Source organism: Mustela nigripes, chromosome 4, assembly GCF_022355385.1.
Source record: "Mustela nigripes isolate SB6536 chromosome 4, MUSNIG.SB6536, whole genome shotgun sequence".
Lineage (NCBI taxonomy): Eukaryota > Metazoa > Chordata > Mammalia > Carnivora > Mustelidae > Mustela > Mustela nigripes.
Genome location: NC_081560.1, coordinates 167,190,990 through 167,218,669, shown reverse-complemented (window position 1 = coordinate 167,218,669; position 27,680 = coordinate 167,190,990). Strand labels below are relative to the sequence as shown.

General features: G+C 51.6%; 1 protein-coding gene across 1 annotated transcript in view; it reads left to right on the top strand.

Annotated features, from left to right (window-relative positions):
• The first annotated feature begins 3,194 nt into the window (after positions 1–3,194).
• Positions 3,195–27,680, top strand: part of SH3PXD2A (SH3 and PX domains 2A) — a 231,666-nt gene continuing 207,180 nt past the window's right edge. The window contains 1 exon segment of the mRNA XM_059398493.1: positions 3,195–3,508. Within this exon segment, the coding sequence (XP_059254476.1) occupies positions 3,437–3,508 (72 nt within the window). The 5' untranslated portion in view covers positions 3,195–3,436.

The window sequence follows — 27,680 nt, the reverse complement described above, 5'->3', positions numbered from 1 at the left end:
AGAGATCTGCGCTCCTCTGACCTGCCTCCGCTGCCCCGGTCGAAATTACTTCTGTCCAACTAACTATGCCCAGAGACTTCGGCACCATGGGGCTGGGGTGGGTGTTGCCATTCTGTGGCTCTCTTTAATTGAGGTAATTCAGGAGCACAGGGGGAAGCTGGGCGTACTCAAGTTGTATGTCAAGACCCTGAATTTAAGGGAGTCCTCGTGGGTCCCCTCCGTCTTTGGGAGTTTTGTACTATTGCTCAATAAACCTTACTATCACTCAGTCAACTTTGCTTTGCTGCCCACCAAAAGAAAAAAAAAAAAAAACCTGAATTTAAGAGATGTCAGGTTGTCTGGGGTCTCTTAGGCTGGGAAAAGACCAACCCCTTGTCAGCCAGCACAAAGTCACTAGAGCAGTGGAGGAGGATGGAGGTTTCAGTCCGGTCGCCTTGTGCTAAGAGTCATGTTCAGTGTGGATCCTAGTCTAGAAGAAAGAAGGTGGGTAGGAAGCCACTGGTGCCTCTTAGGTGAGCCCACTACTCTGACTCAAAAGGGGACCCAGGACAAGCCAACCCTCCTGCTGGTCTTTCCCTCCAACAGCTGAACACCAGCTCTCCTCACCAGGGGCTTCTCAGGCTTACGTAGCACTTCCAGAATGCCTTGAGGTCCACAAAAGAAGAGTGGCTGGGTGCCATTGTGAATCCTTTTACAGTGGCTTTTCCACAGGCTTTTTTGATTCATCGTCAGAGGCCCTCCCAGATTCCCAGGTCCCAGCCCTCCCCTTGAGGGGAGCTCAGTGCTGAGGGCCTATCCCAGGCATACCATCCCTGAGCATCATTGCCAGATCACCTTCTCCCGGGTGCCTGCTCTAGCACTCACCAGGGTTTCCAACATCTCTGATAGAGATGCCCTGTGCCCAATGTCAAGATCACTCACTGCCTGGATGTCCCACAATCATTCTTCTCTCGATTTCCTTCTCCTGTGCCTTGCCCCCTTCCTTCACCCTTGCAGTGGTGGACACTGTCCTCCTCATCCTCTGCCGGTCTCCAGCTGGTTTGGGCTTCAGGTTACACATGTTACTTCTCCTCACTTCATTTTTTCTTCTCCCCCTGATCATTCGTTCAACAGATTCTCATACAGTAACTACTACCATGTACAAGGTACTGTGCTTGGCTATCAGAAGAGTGCCAAGGGTTATAAGATGACTGATAGCTTGTCCCTGGTCGTGAGGTGCTTTCAGAGGAAATGAAGTCTGTTAGGGACGAACACAACTGAATCCTGGAAGAGTTCAGAGGAGACAGGGTATTCCAAGGTGTTCCAAACTCTGCCCATGCTCCACGGCCCAGCATAGGGGCAGCCTCCTCCAGGAAGCTCCCCTTGACTGCTCTAAGCCTTTGTTTCCTGGAGTCCTAATGCACATTTTATTAGATATGACTTAACAATATCTCTGTTTCTCAACTGGACTCCCTACTCTTGGAGAGAAGGGATAAGCATTTGTCAGTTGGATTCAGTTTTCAGTTCCACAAACATTAATAGCCTTCTCTCACTCTCTTCTGTCTTAACATCTTATAAACTAGCACAGATGAGTTCTTTAGTTGACACATTATTTATTTTTGAAATGTCAAAATCGATACCAGCTAATTATGAAAAACAAAGAACTCAAAACTATGCCCCCAGGAGTAACTACTGCACAGAGTTTGGAGTATATGCAGGAAGAAATCTTAAAAGACCATTTAATTCAACATCCACAGTTGACAAATGAGAACCTTAAGGTGACTTTAATATTTGCGGGATTAAGTTAAGTGATTTGCTCGAGGTTAAATATTTAGACAATGGTGTTCTAGCATCTTTTATCAAGAAGGATGGAGGAATAGTGGGGTACTCTGTACCAAGCAAATGTGTGAATAATCTTAGAAGGGTACATGGGTTCTGACAGTACAGAGAAGAAACTTAATACAATAAGGTCATAAAACTCTTTGTCCGCATTTCAGATGTTTCACATTGGCCCACGGTCACAAAGCTTTATTGTGTTTATGAAACAATAGAATTAATTATGAAAATACTACCTCTTTAAATATTTGAAATTAGAATGAAAAAGGATAGATGTAATAGATGAGGAGGGTGCATAAATTCAATTAAATAGTAATTGTGCTTCAAGTCCTGGGATGGATAAGTGGCCACAAGTCAGTTTTCCAGACCAGAGAGAGAAGTGGTGAGAAATCCAGAGCCTGGGGCCAGTGATGAACAGGGGCGCAGAGTGGAGGGCCAGCCTAGTGGATTTTCCCTCCTCGCCAGCCTGGGGAGGGTCCCAGTGGAGCCCGGGTTTAAGGCAGTGGTGTTATGCAGTATCTTGTAACCTCGCTGGTAGATGATGTCACAGGTTAGTTACACGGGCCCAGATCGATGGACGACTCAGGCAGTGGATCAATCACATTTCCGCGGAGAATTCACCCTTTGTGACCCGCAGGGGGCCAGGTGGTTTATCACAAGAGGCTCTGGTTTGAAGGATTTAATGCCGGCCCTTTCCCCATCCCCGTCTCCTCCTCGGGGAGCCTGGGCAGGCACAGCGGGGTAATAAACTACTTTTCATTACAAGGGTCTGGGGATATGAGTGGGAAGGGGACGTAAAGGTGGGGACAAAAAGGCACAAATCCGCTCCACGACGGAAAGCCAGGACGGGGGCGCGCTGGGTTCACTTCCCCCCGCCCCTCCTCCCTCCGAAGCCACCTCGAGTTTCTGCGCCGGGAGAAGTAACCCAGTGCGGTGCCAGGCCGCGGGCTGCGCTCTGGGCGGGGTGGGGGCGCGTCGGCGCGCCCTGGCCTCGCCGGCCGGGCTGCAGCCCCCTCCCCGCCGCCCCGAGCCCCTCCCCCGGGCCTGGAGCCCCTCCCCGCGCTCTTCCCCTCTCTCCCCTCCCCTCCCTTCCCTTCCCTGCCGGCCCGGCCCTGCCTCCGCCTCCTGCGCCCACAGCCTCAGCCAGCGCCGAGCCCCCCGGAGCCGGAGCGCGGCGAAGGGGCGCCGTCAGCCCCTCCCCAGAGCGCTGACAGCAGGCTCCGGGGCCCCCGCCCAGTCCCGTAGCCGGCGGGACACACCCCCGCCCCTCCTCCGCTCCGCCAGTTCCCGCCGGACCCACCGGGCGGCGGACGGCAGAGAGAGCGGGCCGGCGAGGCGGAGAGCGGCGGCGGCGGCGGCGGCGGCGGCGGCGGCGGCGCGGGAGGGAAGGGGCGCGCGGCAGGCCCACGGGGAGCCGCCCGGAGCGCACGGAGCCCGCGTGCCCTCCCGGACCGTCCCCGCCCCGGGGCCGTACCTGTGGGCGCCGGGAGCCCGGGCAGCGGCGCGCCGGGCCGGAGTGGCGGGTGGCTCCGGGACCCGGGAAGCGGGAGAACAAGCGGGAGCCCGACCGGGATGAGAAGGTGACGCCGCCGGAGGGCGCCACTCGCTTTGTGGGGGGAAGATGCTGGCCTACTGCGTGCAAGATGCCACGGTGGTGGACGTGGAGAAGCGGAGGAACCCCTCCAAACACTACGTGAGTACTGTCCCTACCGACCCCTGCGGGGGGTTGACCAGAGACCCCCGGGAGGACCCCCCCCCCCGGGGGGGGCCCTCGCCCCACCCGCTAAGCCCCGGAGCTGAGTGCCCACAGGGCAGCCCTCGGCTGTGGAGTTTTCTTCGCGAGGTTGTGATCTGCAGGGAAGCCTTCTCTGTCCTTTCTCCACTCCCCCTGCCCCCCCCCACCCCGTTTTCTTTTTTTGGCATTGGAATTGGCAAGTGGCTGCCCTTGTCTGTTACAACGGTGAAGTCATCTGTCCGCCTGAGCTTTGATGGATGGTGGGGGAGCTTTCGTCAAACCCTTGCTCCGTTGGGAAAGAGCATCTCCCTGGCCCTCCCGGGGGGCTTGGGTAGCTCACGCTTACCCGGACCGTGATGCTTTCAGAGGTTCGCCCCGGGGGAAGGAAGCCTGGCGCTGTCCTCCCCCGTTTGCCCCGGGCTCTGCCTCCCTAAGGCCTGGGTCCGGGGGGGCCGAGGGAAGCCGCTCCGCCCCCTGCCCCACCTCCACCTCAGCCCCGAGCTTGGGTTTCCTTCTTAAAGTCATTGTGTCCGTCGGTGTGAGGAGAATTGTGGCTTTTCCTTTTATCCTTCTCTGGACGTGACCCTTAACCGGGTTCATTTCCTCTTAAGTGATGCTCCGTCTCCAGACACGAGGAGGCAAATGTTTGCTGTGGTCTCCAAGGAACGGCCCGCTGTCCCTCCCCCTTCCTTCCCCACAATTAATGAGAAGGGGCTAAGGTTGATTGAGCTGAGCTCCGGGGTCTGTGTGACGGGTCCGCCTTTCATCTCAGCCGGTCCTGTCTTCCCATCCTTCGCACCTTAGGAAGTAAACATGGTGTCCTTGACGGCGGAGGATGCCTGTCTGAACCGCTGTGTACTTGAGGCAGAAGGGACAGCCAGGCACCCAAAGCAGAAGGACTTAGTGTATTTGCAAATGAGGCACTTAAGGAAGTATTTAGAATGCTCAAAGCATTAATTTAAACAAAACAGGTTGTAGTTTGCTGCCCTAGACTGCGCATTGATCTCTGAGAAATGCCTTTCATTTCCCTGTTGGAAGAGGACTGGGGTTGGTGCCAATGTCAGCCTCAGGCTACTCTTTCTGTCTTTATCACCAATAGGTCTGAACTTGGGGTTTGTTTTTTGTCTTGTTTTATTTGTTTGGTTTTGGACTGGAGTAAACGGGCCTGGGCTCAGCTTGGAGAGGAGTTAAACTAAGGAGGCTGGTTTCTGACCAGACAGAGAGGTAGGTGCCCATGGGAGAGTTGTTCCTTTTGTGTTGTCTGGCTCAGCAAGCAAGCATCTTCATTTCAAGAAAGCTACCATTTCAAGAAAGCTCCTTTTTGGAGGTCTTGGGGCACTGTGTGGTCACCCTGCTCCAGATACAGAGGTCCATTTGCACAACCTAGCACTTAGTATCAAGTCGGCCTTCCTAACCTTTTTTCTCAAATGTCACAGGCTAAGGTTTAGGGGTTGTCTTTTCTAGTCCTCAGTTAAGCCCGGCCCTACTTTCAACAGATGGCACTCTCTGCTCTGAGACCCAGGCAGGTGCTTTCTCCCTGCTCTTGATTTTAGGCAAAACTTCAGATCTTAGCTCTGACCAATGATGTCCAAGATTACAAGGTAGGGCAGGCTGGCAACAAGCCAGAAATGTTGCTAAAGCAACTGGGGACCCACCACAGATAGTACTGAAAGGTGGTTAGCTCTGGGGCTCTGAGGCGGAGGGTCTTGTTCAAAGTCTAGGTCAGCCACTAACTAGCTTTGTGACTTTGGGCAGGTCTTTTAACCTCTGGGGGATTCCGGGTTCCTCATTCTTAAAGTGAGGATGCTAACAGTACCTATTTCATAGAGCTGTCTGGAGAATTAAATGAGATCATCCATGAAAAGCACTTAGCACAGTTCTTGGCATGTAACAAGCACTCGCTAAATGGTAGCTCTTTATTGGTGGGATTCTGAGTAAGAAAGCACTTTTGAAAAGCAGCTATTAATGGTCTGGCAAAAAGAAAGAAAGATTTCGGGTTTTAAGACTGATAATAACTTGTTCTATGTGAAAAACACAAAAGAAGTCCTCTCTCATTCTCTTGAAATGATCATTTCCTCCCTTTCTGTGGACAGTGTTTCCCAGGACATCTCTGCTTCCCATGTAAGAATCGACATTATGTTTGGGGCAGGGAGTGACGTCACTGAACACTCGGAGCCATACAGAGCTCCAAACCAAGGTCGTGGCAAAGAAATAAAGGCGAGAGTGTGATCTGTTGTGGAACATGGCGCTGGTGGGACTCTTCGGGCTCAACCCCCTCATTTCACAGATGGGGAAGCTGAAAACCAGAAGGGTTTGTAAAGTCACTTGCAACACAGCCCTTCACAGCACCTGGGTTTACCTGGCATTTTGCCCATGGTGTGGATTTTGTTCATCAAAGTACCCTTAAGTCTGGTTGGAATTGACTAGGTGATCTGGTGAATATCTCATGATCGTCAGAGGTTCCTACCTATTCGGGGCATCAGTGGGGCATAATATAAGGACAGGGGGCCCCCTAATAGAAAGGGTCAGCAGGGCTCATAGAGGCAGGAGGAGCAGGCTGCGGGAGCCTGTGCCTCTCTTGGCCCTTGCACAGTGGACACCACACACCAGAAGGTTCTGGGTAAGGTACTTTGGCATGGGTGTCTGGCAGGATACCTGCGCCCAAGTTACAGATGTTCTGGAAGCCCTCTGCGCCGGAGAAAGCATGCCCCCTTCCCCCCTCTCCTCCACTGAGGGTGAACTCTCCGTCTGTGGTTTGGCAAATTGCAAAGCAGAGAGGTTTTATGGGATGTGCACGTTAGCTGGGGCTGGCTGATGAGAGGCCTGGGGCCCAGGCAGGAGGGGCTCTGCTGGCTCCAGAACACTGGGAAGACACGGCAGAGTTTTTCTCAGGACATCCAGCAAAGGGCGTGTTTGTCTCCAGGACAAGGAGGAGCTGCCTGAGCACTGAAGGTCTGTTTATGAAAGGGCAAGTGGCTTCTATCATTCAGATGGTGCTGTCAGCCCTGGCTTCCTTCTTCTGTGCCAAGCCCCTGCTTGGTTGGGGTTTGGGGAAAGTGGGCACCTGCTGCTTAGGCCAGGCTGCCTGGCATGGAGTTGGGTTTCTCTCTTAGCTTTTTCGAGTGGCCCCACACCCCCACCCCGGGGAGACCTTAGGCAAAGTGGTTTTGGCCTCAGGCTACTTATCTTTCAAATGGTCCTGGCTTGCTGGGTGCATGTCTTCCATGAGGCTGCTTGTGCAGGTTTACCATAATTCTTTGCATTCACGTGCATGGGTAGGCGTATGTCAAGTCCTCTGGTGGTGGAGAGAACCTCATTCCTCTAGAACAAACAGATGATTTGTTTGGATTTGGGAAGCATTGTGCTTTTACAGTGGTTTCCTTTCCTGATTGTTTATTTCAGACAAGTATCAGTCATGAATGTTCTGGATCCTTTACAGGACTCTTTGGGGAGTACAAATAATAGCCAGTGTTAGTAGCTAACCTTGGTGGTGCCCCCCGTTTAACGTGTGTGATTTTATGTGATTCCTGTAGTTCATCGAATGTACCCTTAAGGCACCCTAACCTGGAGTACGTTCTTGGTGGACAGATGGGGGAATTTGGAGAGGCTGGAGATTGCCCAGGGTCTCCCAGTTAGGACAAAGCAGATCTTCTCAGGTAGAGTTAAACTCAGGTTAGCTTGCATCGCAAGGGGGAAATGAACCTAAAATGGGGTCCTTCCATCAACGGAATCAGGGTGGGGAGACCAAGCTCAGGCTTGCCTGTCTGCGCGAGAGCAGGACAGGGTGTCAGGGAGGACCGTCTCTCTGTATGGGATGTTGAGCTCACACAACAGAGGTGAGTTTGTGAAGGCAACAGAAGGCGAGCTCCGTGAAGCTGGGAGTACAGAGCAGGTTCAGGCTGATAGCTGGTCCCTGCCGATGCAGGAGGTGATGAATTAAGGATCAACACTGTGGAAATAATACATTCTCCTGTGTGTTTTAAATCATCACACATTTGGTCTTGGTCCTGGGAGAACATTTTTAGGAATTGGCTCCAGACCAATTCATTTCTCTGCCCTTCAGTTTTTCTCTAAGCCCTTAGAGTGTGGATCCAAGCATTACAGGGGGGAAGGACATGAAGCTGCAGAAGGGGCCTTGACTGGGCCAGTTCCGTTCCCAAACAAGTGTTGTGCAGCAGATCAGGGTTCAAATTCTGCCTCTGACTCTTCCTGGCTGTACCACCCTGGGGCCAGCCACTCTGGGCCTCAGTTTCCTCACTTGTAACCTTACAGGACTTTTGGAAAATTGATTTGAGATAATTTGGGGTAAAGCGTTCTACTAGTACCTGGGCCCTATCATGCATACTCTGCGTTTCCACCTGGTGTCCCTTCTGTCTGGCGAGATCACTAAAATGCTAGAGTTCACTTAGGACCCAGTAGGTGAAGTTGAGAGAGTAGGAAAGAGTGAGGCAAAAAGGAAGGACCAGCTGCTCAGAGTGGATTGGGAAATTGGGCGACATGCCCCATGAAAACACCCAACACACAAGAGCAACAGATGAACAAGGAACAGCTGTTCAGACCTGGAGGGCTTCCTGGAGCCGGTCTAGTGGTGGCTGCCTGATAAGCTGGGCAGAAGAAGGGAAGGGACATGGGTTGAGGGAGAGGAGTAAAGAGGTGGTCCAGTGAGGGCAAGGTCACAATAGGATGCTAGCCCCAAGGTCAGTGCCACATGTGAGTTAGCGCTCCTGCCTGCTCTCTTTCTCTGTCTCTCCCTCAGACACACACACACACACACGCTCGCACACAAGAAGAGTTTCTTCTCCTTCCAAGAAGGCAAGTGATCCAGGGGTGATTCACAGGTCTGACAAAGCTTCCTGCTCATGGAACAGCCGACCACATCCTACTAGCCGTTGGAACAGGGAGCATGACCAGCCATGTATCACGACCCTTTAGGGAGCTGAGTGAGGGTTTGGGCGGGGGACAGATCGGGGTTGCAATCACCGTGTGTGGTGGCAGGCAGAGGGGAGGTGAAGGGAAGGGAAAAATAAACCTATTTGATGTCATAGGAGACGGATTCCAGTTCCAGAAATATAAGCGCCAGCTGCTGCATTTTCCAAAGAGATATTCCGGGGCCAACATGAGTTAATGGCCAGTGGAGGCCGTGAATTAGAGGAGTGTTAGAACTTTGGGATTGCACATCAGTCCCCTGGAAATTGCCTTCTAATTTCCTCGGCCTGAGTCACTGGCCAGACCAGTTTTTGGCCAGAAAAAAATTCAAAGAGGCAATTCTGTTCCCTTTTGCCTCTTAATTAAACAAAATCAAACAAATAATAGAGTTATACATGCAGTAGTCACACTTACTCCTCTTGAGTTCTGAGAATCCAGGAAAGGGATAATGGTTCAGGACAGGGATCCAGGGAACAGGAAGGCCAAGGGGTGTGTGTGGGAAATGAGGTGGAGCTCTGGCTTTGGAAAGAGGCTCTGAGCCAGGGCCAGAGGTGTTCTCTGCCATGGCCATTGCCAAAAATAATGGAAGCGTCCCATTAGGGTGATCAGCATTTCGGGAGGTGATTCCCAGAGCTGATGTGACTCCTCCCCGGGGCCAGGCTGCTGCTGCCTGTCGCGGGGTCAGTCACAGGAAAGCAGGGGAGTGGGGAGGTCGAGGGCCTGGACATGCGCACAGGAGGGCGGGAAGGCAAAGCGCAGGAAGGCCCCTTTCATGCCCCTGAGTAACCACTAGGCAAGGCACCGCTTTGTCAAGTGCTGAGCAGAGTCTAGCGAAGGTATCAGGGTGCACAGTGAAGAGAGAAGGGGAAGAATCAGTATGTGAGCACGTCCTACGTGCCCAGCAGCGTAGAGGGTTACCTTTCAGACGGCCTTCTGTTTGAGCTGCACAGCCACCGTGTGAGGTACGGAGATGTTTTCATCCCCATTTGGCAGATGCTGAAACTGAGGCACAGAGTAGTTTCCGTGAATCTCAGAGTAATTGGCAAGGCTGATTCTTACCCTGGTCTCTGCCACGGAAGTCTGTGAGCTTGTGGCTCTCTTCTCCCATCAGGGCTGGGTCCGAGAGAGAGAGAGAGAGAGAGAGAGAGAGAGAGGTGGGGGGGATGAAAATAACAGCCCGCGGGTAGTTCCTTCTGCGCGGTGACATGCACATCAGGAAAGCTGTGTTGTGGGAGAGCACGTGGCCTCTGCCGTCCCTGGGCTGGAAGCCTGTCTCCACCACTGGCTGGCTACCATGGGGCCCAGCCCAAGCTACCCCTTTTTCCTCCAACAAAAACTGTGGGGAAACCGGGACCGAGCTCATAGGGTTGTGGCGAGGATTGAGTGAGTTAAGGAAGTGAAGAGCTTAGTGAGTTAATGAAGTAATGTGTGGGTGAAGCACAACACAGGTATTTGCTCTAATAATAATGGAGTCCTAAAGCTTTTCAGGAGCGCAAGTGCTCTTTGTGAACTGGCGTTTGCAGCGAAGACGAGCTGGGAAAGGCAGACTCGCAAGGAGGTTTGAGGACTAATTAGGATTTGGCCGGGAAGGAGTCGGATTTCGGTGGGAAAAGAGGGGAAGGAAGGGCATTCCAAGAAAGGGAGAAACAACGGTGCGGAGGTGGACCATCAAGGAGACTGTGGGCAAAGCCCATGTCAGGGAGGAGGGTGGGGAGGAAGGGCGGGCCTGCTTCTTAGAGCTTCAGATAAGTGGAGGGGATTCAGTTCATCATGTAGACACCTCTACCCAGTAATCCTTGGGAGAATCCTCCTCTGTTCCTATGGGGTCCGTGTGGTGGGCCCCAGGGCTGGGGTGGTTCTTGCAGCCGTGGCTGGGACAGAGGTAAGAATAGGAGCCCTGGGCGCCTGGGTGGCTCAGCGGGTTAAGCCGCTACCTTCGGCTCAGGTCATGATCTCAGGGTCCTGGGATCGAGTCCCGCATCGGGTTCTCTGCTCAGCAGGGAGCCTGCTTCCCTCTCTCTCTCTCTCTCTGCCTGCCTCTCCATCTACTTGTGATTTCTCTCTGTCAAATAAATAAATAAAATCTTTAAAAAAAAAAAAAAAAAGAACAGGAGCCCTTTTAGCTCTGCACTGGGACTCTAGTGGGCAGGCCAGAGCCCAGCCCTCTCTGTTTATAGCTCTTACTCGGAGGGGTCAGGCTGCCTCAAAAAAGTTGATTGCCCCCCAGACGTATGGGGAGGGGAAGGGTAGAGGAGGAGGAGGAGACAAGGGAACAGCGTGGAGCACGGGGGCGGGTGGCTTTGGGTGTCATCCTTTGGGGGCCCTGGCCAGCAGGCCTGGTGCAGTCCCTGTGTGCCACGTAGGCTAATTTCCATCCACATTCCCCAGCATGGCCACGGAAGCACCCCAGGAACAAGAGAGAGGAAACCCCTAACCTTTTTGTTTTTAAATAACTTTCAGCTTATTCTTTTCTTTTTATTGATTCTCTTTTCAGTTAAACTCTACCCCTAATGTGGGGCTCAAACTCACAACGCTGAGATCAAGAATCTCTCGCTCCGCTGACTAAGCCAGCCAGCTGCCCCAGGAAACCCTTATCTTTGTAGGGCCTGGGGGCTAGTCCTAAAAAGCTTCCTGGGAGCCTAGGTTGTCACCCTAAACATTCACACTAGTGTTGCTTCCGGCTTCAATATCTCTCTGAACTGGTTTTAGTTTTAAATACGATGCTTCAAACCACCTCTTCATTTAAACCCCTTATTAAAACCCAGATATTCCAGTAAGCCTGATTCTGTAAGGGGTATGTAATAATAAATGTAACAACTAACTTTTCTGAATGGTTTCTACGTGCTAAGAGTTTTACATGGAAATTCTCAAAAGAGCCCCTCAAAGCGTGTTGTTACTGCTGGCATCCATGTTGTACTGGCCAGGACGCTGAGGCCTGAAGAGCTTCAATAAACTGTAACACCAGGTTGCTAATAAGCTGTATATGGGAAGGAACCCGCTGGCTCCAAAGCTGCCCTGTCCCCACAGCCCTCACAGCCCCTTAGTCACCTGTTATACATGGGAAGACCAGGCGCCAAGGAGATCCCACCTGAGGCCTGGCTGGTTGACTTCTCCAGATGTGAGAACTTCCACACGTCACCTCTTTCTTCTAGATCTCTGGTGGCCCATGTAGAAAAGGGGAGATGGCTTCCTTTTCTGGCCCACCTTGCAGGGGTGGGGGTGGGGGAGTGTGAAAGCTGCTTGGGGAAGGGTTTGGTCCAGAAAAAAAAATAAAAAGCTTTGGGAAAGGTTCTAAGATAGCCTCAATCAGTCTTCTTTCTCACATGGGGCTAGGGGTACTTTACAAAGGGGAGCTGTTTCTGACCTCAGGACATTTTCCAACAAGGTTTCCCGGCCATGCTGCCTCCCCTGAGAAGCTTTGTAGCAGCGTGGACAAGGTTGACCTCAGGCCCTCCTTGAAGATATCTTTTAGAAAACCGCCTCTGGGAAACACTTTGGTTCTTTCCATGCCTGCCATTTTTGTGAACGGGAAGAGACAGAACTATTTCCAGTCACATCTCCCCCTGCTGTTACCTGAGGGGAGGAAGTGACATCAGGCGCTGAGTTAGCAAAGGGGAAACAGCTGGGCGTTCTGCCCCTCCACTTGGCTCTTTCTCTGGCCCTTTGCTGTCATTTCCCTTTGGCTGGTGAGGAAGCCACCCTCCCCAAGCCTGGGCGGAGGGACATGGTGGGGTGGGGACAGAGTCCCTTCCTCTGTGTGTGTCAGTGCAGCATACATTACGGAGTGGGGGGCCCTCCAGTCTGTCTCTGGGATCCCTGGAGCCTGGTGGAAATTGGTTGCTCTTAACTTTGGGGAGAGAGGGGTGGGGTCTAGTGAACTTGCAGGGGTACCGGATGGGGTATGGGGTCGAGTAGGTGTGGGCCAGTGGGTACTTTTGCCTATCCCTAGTGGTTCGTGGTGGAGAGCCCTCACTGTTCCTGTTTTCTGGGAACATTCTCACTTGGTAATAAAGGAGACCTCGGTGTCTCATCCGTGGACATCATCAGCCTACAGCTACCACACACTGAATTCCTGTTTTACGCCGGGGCCTGCTTCACGGGCGTCACCATACTTTACACACTTGGTTCCTCTCCAGGGCTGCCCCAGGGGTCGCGGGGGCTTCTGCCGCCCGAACGTGTTGTCCTCCTGTGCAAAAGCGTTCTTTGTTGAGAAAGCCTGCCTTGCTGCTTTTGCCTACCTAAGGGTGCTGAGCGTGAAGGGATTGTCCCTGGTGTTTGAAGTGGCTGCTTTGTAAAGTCTTTCATGGTAGGCCCCATTCCGACCCAGCTTTATTCTGTTTCCTGATGGCCCAGACCCAAAGGGCTATTTTAAGGGCCTTGCCTGTGTGGGAGAATTTCTCTTTGTAACAACAGAGAAGGCGGCCTCACTGGCCTGGCACGGTGCTGGCAACGGGACTCCCAGAGAGTGAAACTCTTTCCTGAATCCTGTCTCCTGGGCTGGAATCGATTCATGGAGCTCTCAGCACGGTGCCTGGCACCTGGAAGGGACACAGTCCCTTGGCAGGGAGGACAGGGGTTCCAGAGGTGACCGGCCAGGGATTTCTACAGCCCTGAGTCCTGGCGGACTGGCAAACATCCTTCTGTGAGAGTTAAGGTCTATCATAGAACAATGTCTGAACTTTGGTTCAAGCCAGGGTTAATCATTTACTTTAGTCATCACTCATTGGCCCCCAGAGAAGGGCAGTCTCGTTTCCCCATGGTTTCTGGACACGGTGGATCCCAGGCAGGGGAAGTAGGGAAGTTGAGTCAGAGAGTGTGTGAGTGGAACCCTTTCTAGGTGCAGGTGCTGGGCTAGGGCTTCTAGCCCATTGTGTCCGTAATCCACACCCAGCATGAGCCCTGGCCCTGTTTTGTAGACAAGAATAGCAAGGCTCAGAGAGGTGTTGCTCTTGCCTTCTCTCACACAGCAGTCAGTGGTAAGAGCCAGGGTTTGAATCCAGTTCTCTGCAGCAACAAAGCCTCTGATGGGGGCCCCAGAGCTGCACCCTACCCCCTGCCCAGAGATTTGATGGATTGCCTCCAGTGGCTGGGTAGCTAGTTGGGAATTCTGTTTTTATTCCTGCCCCCAGCTGGAAGCATCCATATGTGTCAAAGACCTTGGTCTTCCTCTGCTTTCTCTGTGCCTGTTTACTTTGCCGTCCTCTGCATGCACCCAGGGGGGTCATGGCCACGATCTGTGGCTCTGCCAGGGTATGGAATTCCTGGCCCTGGGCCTTAAGAAAGGCAGTGGACCCACAGCAGTATGCACAGTGTGCGTTCCCTTGGGAGGCCGAGGACGTGTGGCTTCATACATGGCTTCGTCTCCTGAGGACTTCAAGGCTGGGGGGCTAGGGAGCACATCACATGCATCCCCAGATAAAACGGAAAGGATCAGGAATAAACTCTTGGGTCCTCCGCCTTCTCTAGCTTCCACACCCAGCCCCGCCATCAACACATGATATGGTTGGAGCTGGTGGTTGGGATAAGATAACAAACCTCTTGCTGCTGAGATTGAACCCCTGGCAAGGTCTGGCTTCTATTTTGGGACTCAGTTTTTTTATTTCCCTTGAACTCCTGTCCAGAGCCACTTTTGAAGGCCTGGCCCTTCAGATGCTCCAGCTGATGGGGGCTCTACATCCTGTCCTTGGGGATGATGGCTTTGTGGCCACGGCGCTGTGGTTGGAAGTAGGGGGGAGTTTAACCCTGGGTACTTGCAGTCTGCCGCCTGCTCAGGCTGGAGTAGGCCCTGGCAGCCAGAGAGAGCCCCAGGTGCCAGCAGTGGGAATTTGAGAGCCGGAGCCTGGGGGCAGGGCAGCCATGGGCTCCAGCCCAGAAGCCTCGTACTAGCTTTTCTTACGTCGCCAACTTTCTGCACCTCCACGGGCCTCAGTTTTCTGTAAAATGGAACTAACAGTACTACCTAGCCCATACGATTATTCCTCTGTGCGGTGCCTGTAAACTACCAGTAAACGACAGTTATTGTTACCGTGATTTGCATGGTCTTCCTTCATGGTTTTACTCCGTTTCTGCCACCTTCCGGAAGCTTCCCTCACGTGTCCTCTTACAGTATTTCCTGCCTGTGAATTTTTATGATGTTTGTCATTTTTACTACTCACGTAACACTCACCAAGAATGGCCTCGGTTGGCCACCTCGTGGCAGGCCTCTGTCTGGGGTGCCTGATTGATCAAAAAGCTCCTCGAGGGATGGAGCTTGATGTGAGCCTCAGAAATCCAGTCAGCATTTCAGTGCTGACTGCGTCCCAGTTGCTGGGAGCACAGCAGGGCAGAAAAAAAATCCCTGCCCTTGGGGAGCTTCCATTCTTTCTTTTTTTAAAAAGATTTTATTTATTCATCTGACAGAGAGAGATCACAAGCAGGCAGAGTGGCAGACAGAGAGAGAGGAGGAAGCAGGCTCCCCGCGGAGCAGAGAGCCCGATGTGGGGCTCGATCCCAGGACCCTGAGATCATGTCCTGAGGTGAAGGCAGAGGCTTTAACCCACTGAGCCACCCAGGGGCCCCGGGAGCTTCCATTCTGATAGGGGAAGGGAAATGATAAATAAACCTCTTTTAGGTCAACTGTGGAGTGTGTTAGCTGGAGGATAAACATTGTCCAGAAAGCCAAGCGGGGTGAGGGGGCAGGAGATGGTGGCGGTGGGAGTTGATGTGCTGGTTCGCTGAGGGAGGCTGGGCCATCCCCATGGTGCAGTGACTTTTGAGTAAGGTCGGAAGGAGATGAGGGAGTGAGGCAAGCAGGTATTCAGGGGGAAAGTTGTTGAAGGAGATAAAACAGCCAGTGCTAAAGCCCTGAGGTGGGGCTCTACCTGCCCTTCCCAGAGAACAGACCGGCACCACCAAGTGGAAACAGTGAGGGGAGAGCCCTGGGCAGTGAGGTCGGACAGGTAGAGGCCCATCGGGGCCTGTATTCCTCCTGGCAACGAGCACAGCGCTTGCTTGGGACTTGCTGAAGATTTCCGCTGGCCAAGAAACCACAGAGAGGCCAGTCGGGGGACTCTGTTCGGGGTTTTCCTCTCTGGGGAAGCTCAGCAGTGTCATGGACGGGAACTCCAAGAACCCAAAGGCCGTTCGCATGTTAGGGCGTTTCACTGGCCTTGAGTTTGTACCTGCTGTGCACAAGGCACCGTGCTGAAGGTGGTTCCCCCAGCTAGGAGCCAGGGCGGGGTGGGGTTGGGGCGTGGAGGGTCGGGGGTGGGAGGTGGGGTGGGGGGGTTGCTCCTGCTAAGGCAGCGGGCCCTGCATCCTTTCATCTTTAACACCTCCTCCCCAAGCTGGCAGAAGGTCTGGATCCCAGTAGGTCTTTGATCAATGGGACAAATCCACGGACAGAGGCTTCATTCTGTTAAAGCCCTTTCTTCCTACCCGACTCCTATTTTTTTTTTTTAAAGAACCACAGCTTTTAACTTACAACTGTAGAAATTTCTTGTCTGGAATTCAAGATATATCTATTCCCTTTTTTTTTTTTTTAAAGATTTTATTTATTTATTTGACAGACAGATCACAAGGAGGCAGAGAGGCAGGCAGAGAGAGAGGAGGAAGCAGGCTTCCTGCTGAGCAGAGAGCCCCATGCGGAGCTGGATCCCAGAACCCTGAGATCATGACCAGAGCTGAAGGTAGAGGCTTAACCCACTGAGCCACCCAGGCGCCCCTATCTATTCCTATCGACCTAATATTGTAAATGATGTTAAAATTCTCAGGCTAGTCCTCCAAAACCTTTCTCGTCCGTGGAGTAGATGGAATCACAGCACCTAGAACCAGAGGTCTCTGGTTCACCTGGATATGGGCTAGCCTGGACACCTAACCTCTGTGTGTACTCTCCGCGAAGACCGTCTTCCGGGCTCACAGGTCACAGGCTGACTGGGAACGACGATGATGACGATGATGATGGCCTCTCTGTGTGCCAACTACTTTTTTTTTTTTTTTTAAAGATTTTATTATTTTTTTATTTTGTGTTGAGGGTGTGAGCATGGGACAGAAAGGCAGAGGGAGATGGAGAGAATCTACAGCAGACTCCCTGCTGAGTGTAGAACCTGATGCCGGGCTCCCTCCCAGGACGCCGGGATCATGACCTGAGCTGAAACCAAGAGTGGGACGCTTCACCGACTGAGAGCCCCCAGGCACCCCATGGGCCAGCCATTCTCGTAGGCACTTTACTCATTTAATTCTTACAGAAAACCCAAGGAGAAAAGAATTACCGTGTTTCTCACGTTACTAGTAAGAACCTGCAGACCAAAGATCAGAGGTTAAGGAAGAGGCAGAGCAGGGCTCCAGGGTCCTTCGAGAAACCTCTTCCCTCCTGGCTTTTCAGGGAATCCTGCCAGCTAGCCTTGCCACAACCCAGGTTGGCCATCTGGAAAAGACCTTACTGCAAGACCTTTGTCATTGGGTGTCCTCTACACGGCAAGAATGGAGTTAACCAGTGTCAGAATCAGGGAACCAAAGCAATGGGTGGCCAGCAGGAGTGGCCCCTCTTTGTTCCCAAGACAGGACAAACCATTTGTCCCTGGAACCCGACACTGTAGGGGGTGGGTTTGCTGTGTGGCTGTTATCTTCCTGGGCCATTTACAAGTCCAGCACATGGGGCTGGGGAGGGAGGGGTTGTGGGGAGCACTGTGTGTGTTGGTGGAGGCCAGATTAGAGTGTCTGGCAAGACGTTTCTGACACCTAGACCATTCCACTTTCTGCAAAGCCCAGCAGGTGGCTGGGCTGTTGCTTTAGCTAGGACGGGACACCCTCCCCACCCTGTCCTGTTGAGTGTATCATTGGAATGAAGTGGATCCTAACCAGTCTGTTCCTTCCTCCCGGGCCCCAAAATAAACAGCAGCTGTTGGCTACATCACCTCTGTCGGCTGCCAGTCTGTCAGCCGCGCCTGGCTTCCACTTGGCCCTGCCCCTTCTGGATATAATGGCATGGGGCGTTGGGGGCCCCTTGGTTTTGCCCTGCAGAGCTTGCCTTGCTAGTCAGCTGGTGTGCCCTGGCATGCCCTCTTCCCGGCCATCGCTGGCCTGTTGGCCACCCGCTGGCCCTGTCCCTTCCTGCCCTGCAGTGAGGCAGGGCCTTCCGGTGGCCACAGACTCAAGCTTTAGTGTGACGTCAGTGCGGCTCCTGGCTCTGCCACTCAGCAGGTGACCTTGGGTAACTCCGCTCCTCGGTTCCCTTCTCTGTAACACAGGTGGTGGTCATCATCGCGGCAGAGGGGAACGACCAGTGCTATGGAGGCAGCTGCAGGGGCAGTCACCCAAGCCAGACTGACTGATTCGAATCCTGCCCTTGCCACTCAGGAGCTTTGTGACCTTGGGGAGAGGTGCTGAAGCTCTTCCTACCGGTTTTCTCATCTGTACAACAGGGATGATAAAAGCGTCCCTCAGGGTAGTGGTGAGGAGTAAGTGGGTTAATACAGGTAAAGCCTTCAAAGGGGTGCCAGGCACAGAGTAAGAGCTTGGTGAGAGGAGCAACATGAGCTCTTGCTGGCAGATAAGGCAGGACATTCCCTAGAAGAATCGATCGTGTGTGCAGGTCCAAGAGCTGTCAGAGCAACTCTCCTTCTAACCTGACTTCTCTGCGGCTGGGCCGAGTGGCTTAGCTTTGTCTGCAGCCCACATTGCCACTTGCACTTGAGGGGCCACGCTGGGGATAGAGCTGGTTATGAAGCAGGATGGGTGCATGAAAACGGAGAGCTGGGATTTCTATTCTACTTGGCAATGGTTCTGCCGATGTAATGTAAGAAATGGAAAGAAGGCCGCGTCTGTGGCCAAGGACTGCCTCCAGCTGCGGGCAGATCCCCCCCTTCAGGCTGGGGTTGACTTGTTGTCTCTGTTCATGCGTGAGCCCCGAGATGTTCTTGCATGTGATCTCCACAACCTCCCCACGGACCAGCTTGCTTTGGCTTCCCTGGCTCCCTGCTCTGGGAAACTCTTGTTATCTTTGGCTTTCTCTTGAATGTATCCTCCCGTTTGGAAAGATTATACTAGGAACCCCCATTGGAGCATCTAGACTGGAAAGTCATCATTCTTAAAAAAAAAAAAAAAAAAAGCACTTGATCCCAACTGTGTTGGGCTACAGTGCCGGGTGCTACTGTGGGTGCACCAGCCCACTAGTAAAGAGACTCACGCTCAGGATGGAGCATTTGCCCTGTCTCCTCAGGAGCCCGGTCCTTTAAGAGAAAAGTCCTGTCTGGGTGTGGTGTCCTGTCTTCTCCATGCTGCCCTTGTCAGTTCTTGTCCAGGGAGAGAGGTAACTGCAGTGTCATTCCCAACATCTGGGGATGTCACCTCCTAACAGGCAGCGAAGAGAATAAGTCCGCACCATTGAGAGGAAAGTAGCAAAGTAGTTTAGAGCAGCAGCTTCAGAACCAGATGGCTTAAGTTCAAGTTTTAGCTCTGCCGTTGATTTCTGTGAGGCCTTGAGCCTTGAGCAAGTCGCATAACTTCTCCGCTTCGGTTTCCTGTTCTGTATGATGGGGCTAGTAACTGTGCCTTCCTCCCTGCCGGGGGGGGCGATGACACGAGCCCATGATGGTTAAAGCACTTCTAACCATGCTTTGGAGAGAGTTAGTGCCACCTAAGCCGTCCCTGTCATTATCTGAGCCAACACAGGAGGTGGGACCTGCTTCCCATTAGCCCAGAGCCCCCGGGGCCTGCTGGATCTGTATTTAGAACCCAAGAGAGGCCCGTGGTGTTTGTGACTGAGTCATCGTGGATGGAGCTTGTGGCACGTTCTAGAGAAAGGGGAGTGTACAGCAGACCAGCAGGAGACTGAGTGTCTGCTTCACCCTCCAGCTGAGTCTCCCCAGCCAGCAGCGCCCGTGCCCTCCTTCTCGGGCCACGACTGAGAACCCGAGATGACATAAGGTACCCAGTAGTCACCCCCCACGGTGGCCACTGAAGCAGCTTCAAGGTTTGGCAAGGGGACCGGCAAGGTGGTCGGTCCAGCTGGCTTTTCAGGCTGGGAGCCTTGTATTACACTCTTTTCTGCATCTCTCCCACAGTGAGTGGCCTCTGGGTATCTCTGGCGGTGGCAGGGCTGGCCTTGCGGAGTACCTTCTGCGGGTACCAGCAATGTCATGGCTTGCTGAGCTCGAAAACTTCACATCTGCCTCTGAGGGGCCCTGCAGGAAGCAGTATGGGTCTCCTGTATGTTCCACAGGGGAGAGAAGGCTCAGAGAGGCTCACGGGTTCTGTCAGTATGGAGGACACTGTTGATGCCCCAGCAGGTATCCCCTGGGCTCCCCTGAGTTCACCTGCAGCTGATTCCCGCAGTGTGCAGGACCCTGAAAGCTCCCCACCTCATGTGAGGGCTTTCTTCAGCTTGTGCCACAACAGAAGCTCGCCCTGCCTAAGCAGGTGCACCTGAGGAAGGCCAGGGGAAGGGGTGGGGGCAAGTTTTCCTCCCAGGGGGTTGCCCTCCAGCCGTGGGGGCAGGAGCACCTGCCCGCTCTTCACTGGGAGGATTCTGAGGTGAGTTCCAGCCAGAACATCAGAAGATCCCCAATGGGACTGAGCCTCAGATGCCCACAGCAGTAACCCACCCATTAACACCCTTTATTGGCCTTTATCCTGGGCTGGTCTTGCTTTCCATACTTCCTCCCCTGGGGCTTCTGGAGTCATCTCCCCAACAGGCAGTCTGCACCCACAGCCTTGTCTGCTTCTAGATGAACCCAAACTATGATAGCAAACTTCTCCCGCTATCAAGTTGGGAGCAAGGTCTAGAAGCCTCCGTCTGAGGCTCAGTCCCCCAGGCTATGCTGTCCTTCTGGAGATTTCTGGGGTTCTTGTTATAGAGGAGTCAGAAAAGGTCCTTGTTTGATGTAAGTCTTTTAAGCTAACAAGAGGGCAGTTTCTGGAGTGAGTCAGAGTGGACAGGGCTGAAGACTGCTTATCAATACTACAGCTTCTGGAGGGGCTTCTCAGAGAGGGAGCTCAGTCAGTGCGAACACCATCATGGAGACGGGAATCTGACCTTATATGGACTTGCCCCAGGAGAGAAAGAAACAAACAAGGGACTTAAGGATAAACAGAAATCAAGTGTCTCTGTCCAGACAGGTCAGACTGGGAGAGGCAGTGTAAGGGTCTGGGGAAACAAGGTGGAGGAGGGGGACTGCCAGCCCTTCTGCCACAGGTGCAAGGGGACACATGTGAGCAACACACTCGGGTGTGTCGTCAGATTCCTGTCTGTGTCTGGCTAGTTGTATCTGCCGTAATCTGGCTGGTTGGCAGGGATGTGGACATTATGAACATTAAAGCTGCTTGTGCCAGTGTTTGAAATTATGGCAAGACTGGGTATCCTTATAAGGGAGAAAAGGAGCATGTGTGTGTATTGTGTGTGTGTGTGTGTTTGGGGGTGTGTAGTATATGTGTGTGTGGTGGCAGGTGTTTGTGTATGTGGTGTGTGTGTGTATGTGTTTACCTGTGCATGTTTGGGTATGGTATGTTTTGCATGTAGTATAGGCTGTTGGGTCATTGTCCATCAGGCATATTCCAGGCCATTGCCCACAAGAACCCTGCCTTTCATTCTGGAGAGCTCCTCCCCTAGGCCAGGCTAGAATACTCAGATGGTCTGGAATTGTCTCCTGGATCCTCACATATACTTAGAGTAACTACCTTTCCTCCCTTTTTCCAATGGGTCTTCTGTCAGGCAGGTTCCCGCAGACCTCACCTCTCTCGAAAAAGAATCATCATGTTACTCCCATTTTGTAGGTAAGGACTCCGGGAATTGGAAAGGGTCAGTCACTTACCCAAAGGTGACACAACCGGGAAGTGGCAGAGAAGGGAGTAGACCAGCCTCTTAAGTCCTACCTTCTCCTGCCTCCTTGAACTCAGAAGGGTGAGGCAGGAGGTGGGATTCTGTGGTGGCTCTGGCTCCGTGGGAAGGGCCTTCCTGTCCTCTGGGAAATGTGCTCTGGAAACGTTGCTTCTAGCTTCAATGGAGCCAGTGGAGGAAGAAGCTCCGGGGCAGGACGGCTGGCAGGGGTCCGCCTGAGGCTAGACGTGCTGGAGGACCCAGTTCCAGTGCAGACGTGCTGTGATCTGTGGCGGGGTGAAGATGGAGGAGCGACTTCACAAAAGCCAGGAAGAATCGAGAAGGGGCATGGAGGAAGTGAGAGAAGTCCTTGAGGTCACCCCCCTGGGCCTCACCAAGAGGGTACTGTAGAAGTTGGAGTCCAGTTAGGAAACGGACACCTACACTCAATCCCCCAAGAGCCCACCTCCCTCCTGGTTGTTGGCCAGTGAGGTGACGGGTCCAGATGTGTGGACATGGGGCAATGTCGATCTGTCTGTGTTACCTGCTCCATGGTTGACCTGCTAACGGGGATGGGCAGGGTCTAGATTCCTGGAAGGAAAAGAGGGTGGACATTTCATCAGTGTAAGTTCTTGGCAGACAGGAGCAATGGGTCCGCTGGGATTGCCTGGCTGCTCCAGTCCGTGAGAGCTCACATCAGGACAGAGGGAAATCCCACGGAATCTGGAGTCCCAAATGTACAGCTGTATAGGGCATTTGGGATTTACTCACGGGGCTCAGTACTCTTTGGTTCCCTGAGCTGCTGGAAGAGTGCCCCCAGTACCCAACCAGCTTGATGAGTCCAGCCAGTTCTTCGGGACCAGATAGTTCTGGCCAGGGTCCCTGATAATCTTTTTTTTTTTTTTTTTTTTTAATTTTTAAAGATTTCATTTATTTCGGGGCGCCTGGGTGGCTCAGTGGGTTAAAGCCTTTGCCTTTGGCTCAGGTCATGATCCCAGGGTCCTGGGATCGAGCCCCACATCGGGTTCTCTGCTCAGCAGGGAGCCTGCTTCCTCCTCTCTCTCTCTCTCTCTTTCTGCCTGCCTCTCTGCCTACTTGTGATCTGTCAAATAAATAAGTAAAATCTTAAAAAAAAAAAAAGATTTCATTTATTTTTTTGACAAAGATCACAAGTAGGCAAAGGGGCAGGCGGTGTGGGGGGGGGGGAGCAGACTCCCTGCTGAGCAGAGAGCCTGATGTGGGGCTTGATCTCAGGATCCTGGGATCATGACCTGAGCTGACAGCAGAGGCTTTAACCTACTGAGCCACCCAGGCGCCCTGTCCCTGATAATCTTAAAGAGCCATCTCTGTCCCACCCATGTGTGCCCGACATCAGCCAAGGTGGACCCCGGGAAGCAGGCGGACTCATGCAAGGCAGCCTGAGTGCACGAATTTTCCATAATCATCCTCCGATAACTTCCCAACCCTGGTGCTAGGGATATTGGGTATTACCCAATACAGAGCCAACCCTGGTGGATTTGTTTGGCTCTCTGCTGACTTGGAGTAGGATGTGGTGTAGTGCAGTAGTTACAGGAGACTCAGAGCTCCCTGCAAGCCACGCGACTTCGGGAAAATTATTTAATCTCCCTGAGCCTCAGTTTCCTCACCTGTAATATGGGGGGGGGGGTAATAGAAGTAGCACAAACTCCTAGAGTTCATGGCATAGAAGCAGTATTAATGGTAACATCTCAGGCAGCAGTGGGATCTTGGCATCCTGACTGAGTTCCCTAGATGCTGGTGGCAGACAGCTCACGTTGGTGCTGTTAGACCCTCTCCCTTTTGGGAACAGCTTTACTGGGATTATAATTCTCATACCATACAACTGACCCATTTAAAGTGTATAATTTAGTGGCTTTTAGCATATTCACAGGATCTTGCAACCATCACCGGAGTCAATTTCAGAACATTTTCATTATCCCTAAAAGCAAGAATGCCTTAGCCATCACTTTCAAACCCCCTCCTCCAGTTGGTCCCCAGCCCTTGGAAACCATGACTTTCTTTTCTAACCCTTTGGATTTGCCTGTTCCCTGTGGCCATTAGTGATTGGCTTCTTTCGCTAGCATAATAGTTTCAAGATTCATCCACGATAAGCCCTTTCGATGGCTTGTAGGGTAAGCTTGGTTCATTCCCTGTGGTGGCTGAGAAGCTCCAGGCATAAACCCTTACCGTGGCCTCGGCAGGGTCTGGCCCGTGGTCTTGAATGTGGGTTACACTGGAGCATTTCCTCTCCTTACCCTGTGGCGCGTGTGGATTTTCTCCCATACCTCAGCACCTTGAAGCTGGCTGTGACTGGGTCTCGTAGGAAAATGTTGAACTTGCCTGCGGTTTATTCCCATTACTTCCTCTGTCCTGGTTAGCAACTTGGGGGAAGGGTGGAAACCAAGAAAAGCTTTTACTGATTTGTCCCCCAGGGACTCTCTTTCCGGGAGGAATGGGGAGAGAGGATAAAAGCATCTCTATTTGTTTTTAACGTTGACTAAGTCCCCAGCCCCCTTACCAAGTTCTGGTGAAAGTTGCCCGGTTCCTAGTCAGCCTCTTCTCTTGAGACGCGGGGTCATGGGACTTCTCTCTTGGGGGCAGCTGATGGGGAAGTTGCCAGTTGCTCTGGAGTATTCTGTGTGTGGAGTCAGACCGCATTTGTCTCCTCGAGCCAGAGCTGGTCCACTGTAAAACTGGGGAGTCTGGGAGGGGGCTGTTGAGCGGCAAGTTAACAAAATCCCAGCAGAAACTGTCTTAAACAGTCTGGACATTTATTATCTTCTTTCAGTGAAGTTCAACTTAGATAGGAAGAAATTATAATTTTTAAAAACTACCCTCCATCAGTGAACATTTGGATCGTTTCCAACTTTTTTTTTGCTATTGTAAACAGTGCTGCCCTAAACGTGCATATGTATCTTTGGGAATTTGGGCTACTGTTTTTGTAGGATACTTTATTGAAGAGACGTGGATAGGTAAGAGAATCTGGGGGCTATGTCTGGTAGGTCTGTCCACATTTAATCCATTCTTCTATGCCATCTTTATCTAAATCCATACAATGAGAACTGATATTTACAACGAAGCCTCTTGTGGATTCCCGGTGTTTGTGGAATTAATTCAAGAAACTTGTATTTAGAAATTTTTTTTTTCAATCTATGTTGAGTACCAGGTTGAAGTAATGTTTAAAAGCAAAAGATGTGGGGTGCCTGGGTGGCTCAGTGGGTTAAGCCTCTGCCTTCGGCTCAGGTCATGATCCCAGGGTCCTGGGATTGAGCCCCACATTGGGCTGTCTGCTCAGCAGGGAGCCTGCTTCCCCCACCCCCGCCTGCCTCTCCTCTACTTGTGATCTCTGCCTGTCAAATAAATAAATAAAACCTTTAAAAAAAAAAAAAAAAGGCAAAGGATGCAACACAAGGGGTTTTCTAACCAGAATATTTGATATATTATATACCCTTGAGTGCAGTGTGCAGTTTTGTTCAAGAGATTATCTGATTCCCTGTTGGAAAGCCCGGGATGAAAAGTCTTAACCATACTAAGTGCTGGTTAGACTCTGGGGAAGTGGGAACACTCTTACGCTGCTGGTGGAAGTTGATGTGCTTCAACCACTTTGGAAAATAATTTGGAAATATCTAGGAAATTTGGAAGTGTGCCTGTGCTAGGACCTACTGGTTCTACTTCTAGGTGGATACCCTAGACTCAGGGTCTAGAGAAGCTCTCCCAAATGCACACAGAAAGACAGGTACAAGGATTTTTCTGGCTGTCTCTTTATAAGAATGAAAAGTTGGCCGATCATTCAGGATGGGGTGGGTTGTATTACAGGAGCAAACAGCCCCAAAGTTTTATTTCTTACCTCTACTCCCTGTCCATTGACATGAATAGGGGCCTCTGCTCACTGTCGGCATTCAGTGTCTGAATCTGACAAAGGCTCCCTGGTGTTCCCACAGTCCCTCAGGCAGGGGAAGGGAGTGCAGCAGTGTCTGGCAGTGACAATAAACTACTTCTCCATGGAATATTATTAAGCTGTAAGAGGGAATGAAGTGCTAATTTATACTTCATCGTGGACGAACCTTGAAAACAGTATGCCCATTGAAAGAAGCCAGACCCAAAAGACCACGTTTTGTGGGATTCCACTAATATGAAATGCCTGGAATAGGTAAACCCATAGAAACAGAAAGTGGATCAATAGTTTTTAGGGTTTTTAATGGGTTGCGGAAGGAGGAGTGACTGCTAATGGTTATTCAGTTTCTCTTTGGGGATGATGAAAATGTTCTGCAGTTCGCTAGTGGTAATGGTTGTCCAAGCCTGAATGTACGAAAAATACTCATTACATACTTTAAAATGGTGAACTTAATGGTAAATGAATTTTATACCTCAGTTTTTTTTGGCGGGGGGGGGGAGTTCTTTTTTAATTTAAATTTAATTAATTAGGGGCACCTGCGTGGCTCAGTGGGTTAAGCCTCTGCCTTTGGCTCAGGTCATGCTCTCAGGGTCCTGGGATCGAGCCCCGCATTGGGCTCCCTGCTCAGTAGGGAGCCTGCTTCGGCCTCTCTCTGCCTACTTCTCATCTCTTTCTCTGTAGCCCCCCCCCCCCCAAAAAAAAATCTTTAAAAAAATTTAATTAGTTAACATACACTATATTCTTAGTTTCAGAGGTAGAGTTCAGTGGTTCATCAGTTGTGTATCATACCCAGTGCTCATTCCGTCATGTGCTGTCCTTACTGCCCATCACCTAGTTACCCGATCCCCTTCCGCACCCCTCAGTTTGTTTGCTCTGTTTAAGAGTCTGTCTCCCTCTTTGGTTTCGTCTTGTTTTATTTTTCCCGGGTTTGTTTCTTTGAGTCAGCAGAATCATGCTGTATGTATTGTTCTTTGATGTGCTTGTTGGAGATGTTTGAGCCTAGCACACTCCTTTTATCCATGATCTAGTCCACCAAATTACTGTCACAGTTTGGGTTGCTTCATTGTGCTGTTATAATTATGCCCCGTTTTGTGCACAAATTTGAGCACAGGGGCTGGAATTTTGAGTCCTCGTCGATCTGAGGTGAAGGCTCGTTGACTTGGCGTGTTGACTTGGGAAGCCGTGCTGGTCAACTCGGGCAGGAGGGCGGCTGGACGGTGGATTTGGGACCCATAGGCCGATGGCATCGAGTGTGACAGGGATGTGGCTGGTTTTGCTCCTGATCATGAGTTCATGTAACTTTTGTTTTTCTGGGAAACTCTGTCTCTCCTATTCTGAATGAAAGCCTTGTTGGCAAGAGTATTCTTGGCTGTAGATTTTTTCCTTTTAGCACTTTGAATATATGTACCTCAGTTAAAAAAAAAATACATCTATCTCCAAGCAGCACATTTTACTGGCCAAAGAAGTCACCTGGCCACCACCAGCCCCAAGTTGTTGAGGAAGCCCGATCCCAACACATGCCTGGGAGGGAAAAGAACTGGAATATTCTGTGAACTTTGGCTACCCCTTGGAATAATACAAATGCCCCGGAGAAGAAGATGGATAAATAAGTATGATATACAGTAGTCTTTCCTTAGTGTCTTTCCATAGTGTGGCTTCTTGTGGGTTCAGTTACCCGAGGTTAACCATAGGAGATGAAGGAGATGATCCTCCTTCCGACGTAAGATCAGAAGGTCAATGCGTCCCCTAACACTGTGTCCCCATGAATAACTCATTCAGTGTACCTCCCTTCATCTCCCCACGTAGGCATTTGATCATCTTATATCCTTGCAAGAAGAAGGGTGAGTATAATACAATAAGGTATTTGTGGGGGGCAGGTGGGAAGTGAACACATTTACATAACTTTTACAGGCAGACTTTGGAGATATTGCAGGTTTGGTTCCAGACCACAGCCCATAAAGTGAATATCTCAGTACATTGAGTCAAATGAATCTTGGGGTTTTCCAGTGCATATAGAAGTTACATTTACATTATGCTGTCGTCTAAGTGTGCAATAGCATTACGTCTAAAAAAACAATGTATATGTGTTAATTTAAAATACTTTGTTGGGGGTTCCTGGGTGGCTCAGTGGGTCAAAGCCTCTGCCTTCGGCTCAAGTCATGATCCCAGGGTCCTGGGATCGAACCCCACATTGGGCTCTTTGCTTAGCAGAGAGCCTGCTTCCTCCTCTCTATCTCTCTGCCTACTTGTGATCTCTGTCTGTCAAATAAATAAATAAAATCTTTAAAAAAAAATACTTTGTTGCTGAGGTGGCTGGGTCGCTTGGTCAGTTGAGCATCTGACTCTTGATTTTGGCTCCGGTCAGGATCTCAGGGTCGTGAGATTGAGCCCAGTGTCTGGCTCCATGCTCAGTGGGGAATCTGCTTAGGGTTCTCTCTCCCTCTCCCTCTGCCCCTCCTTACCTACCCTGTACTCTCTCTCCAAAATAAATAAATAAA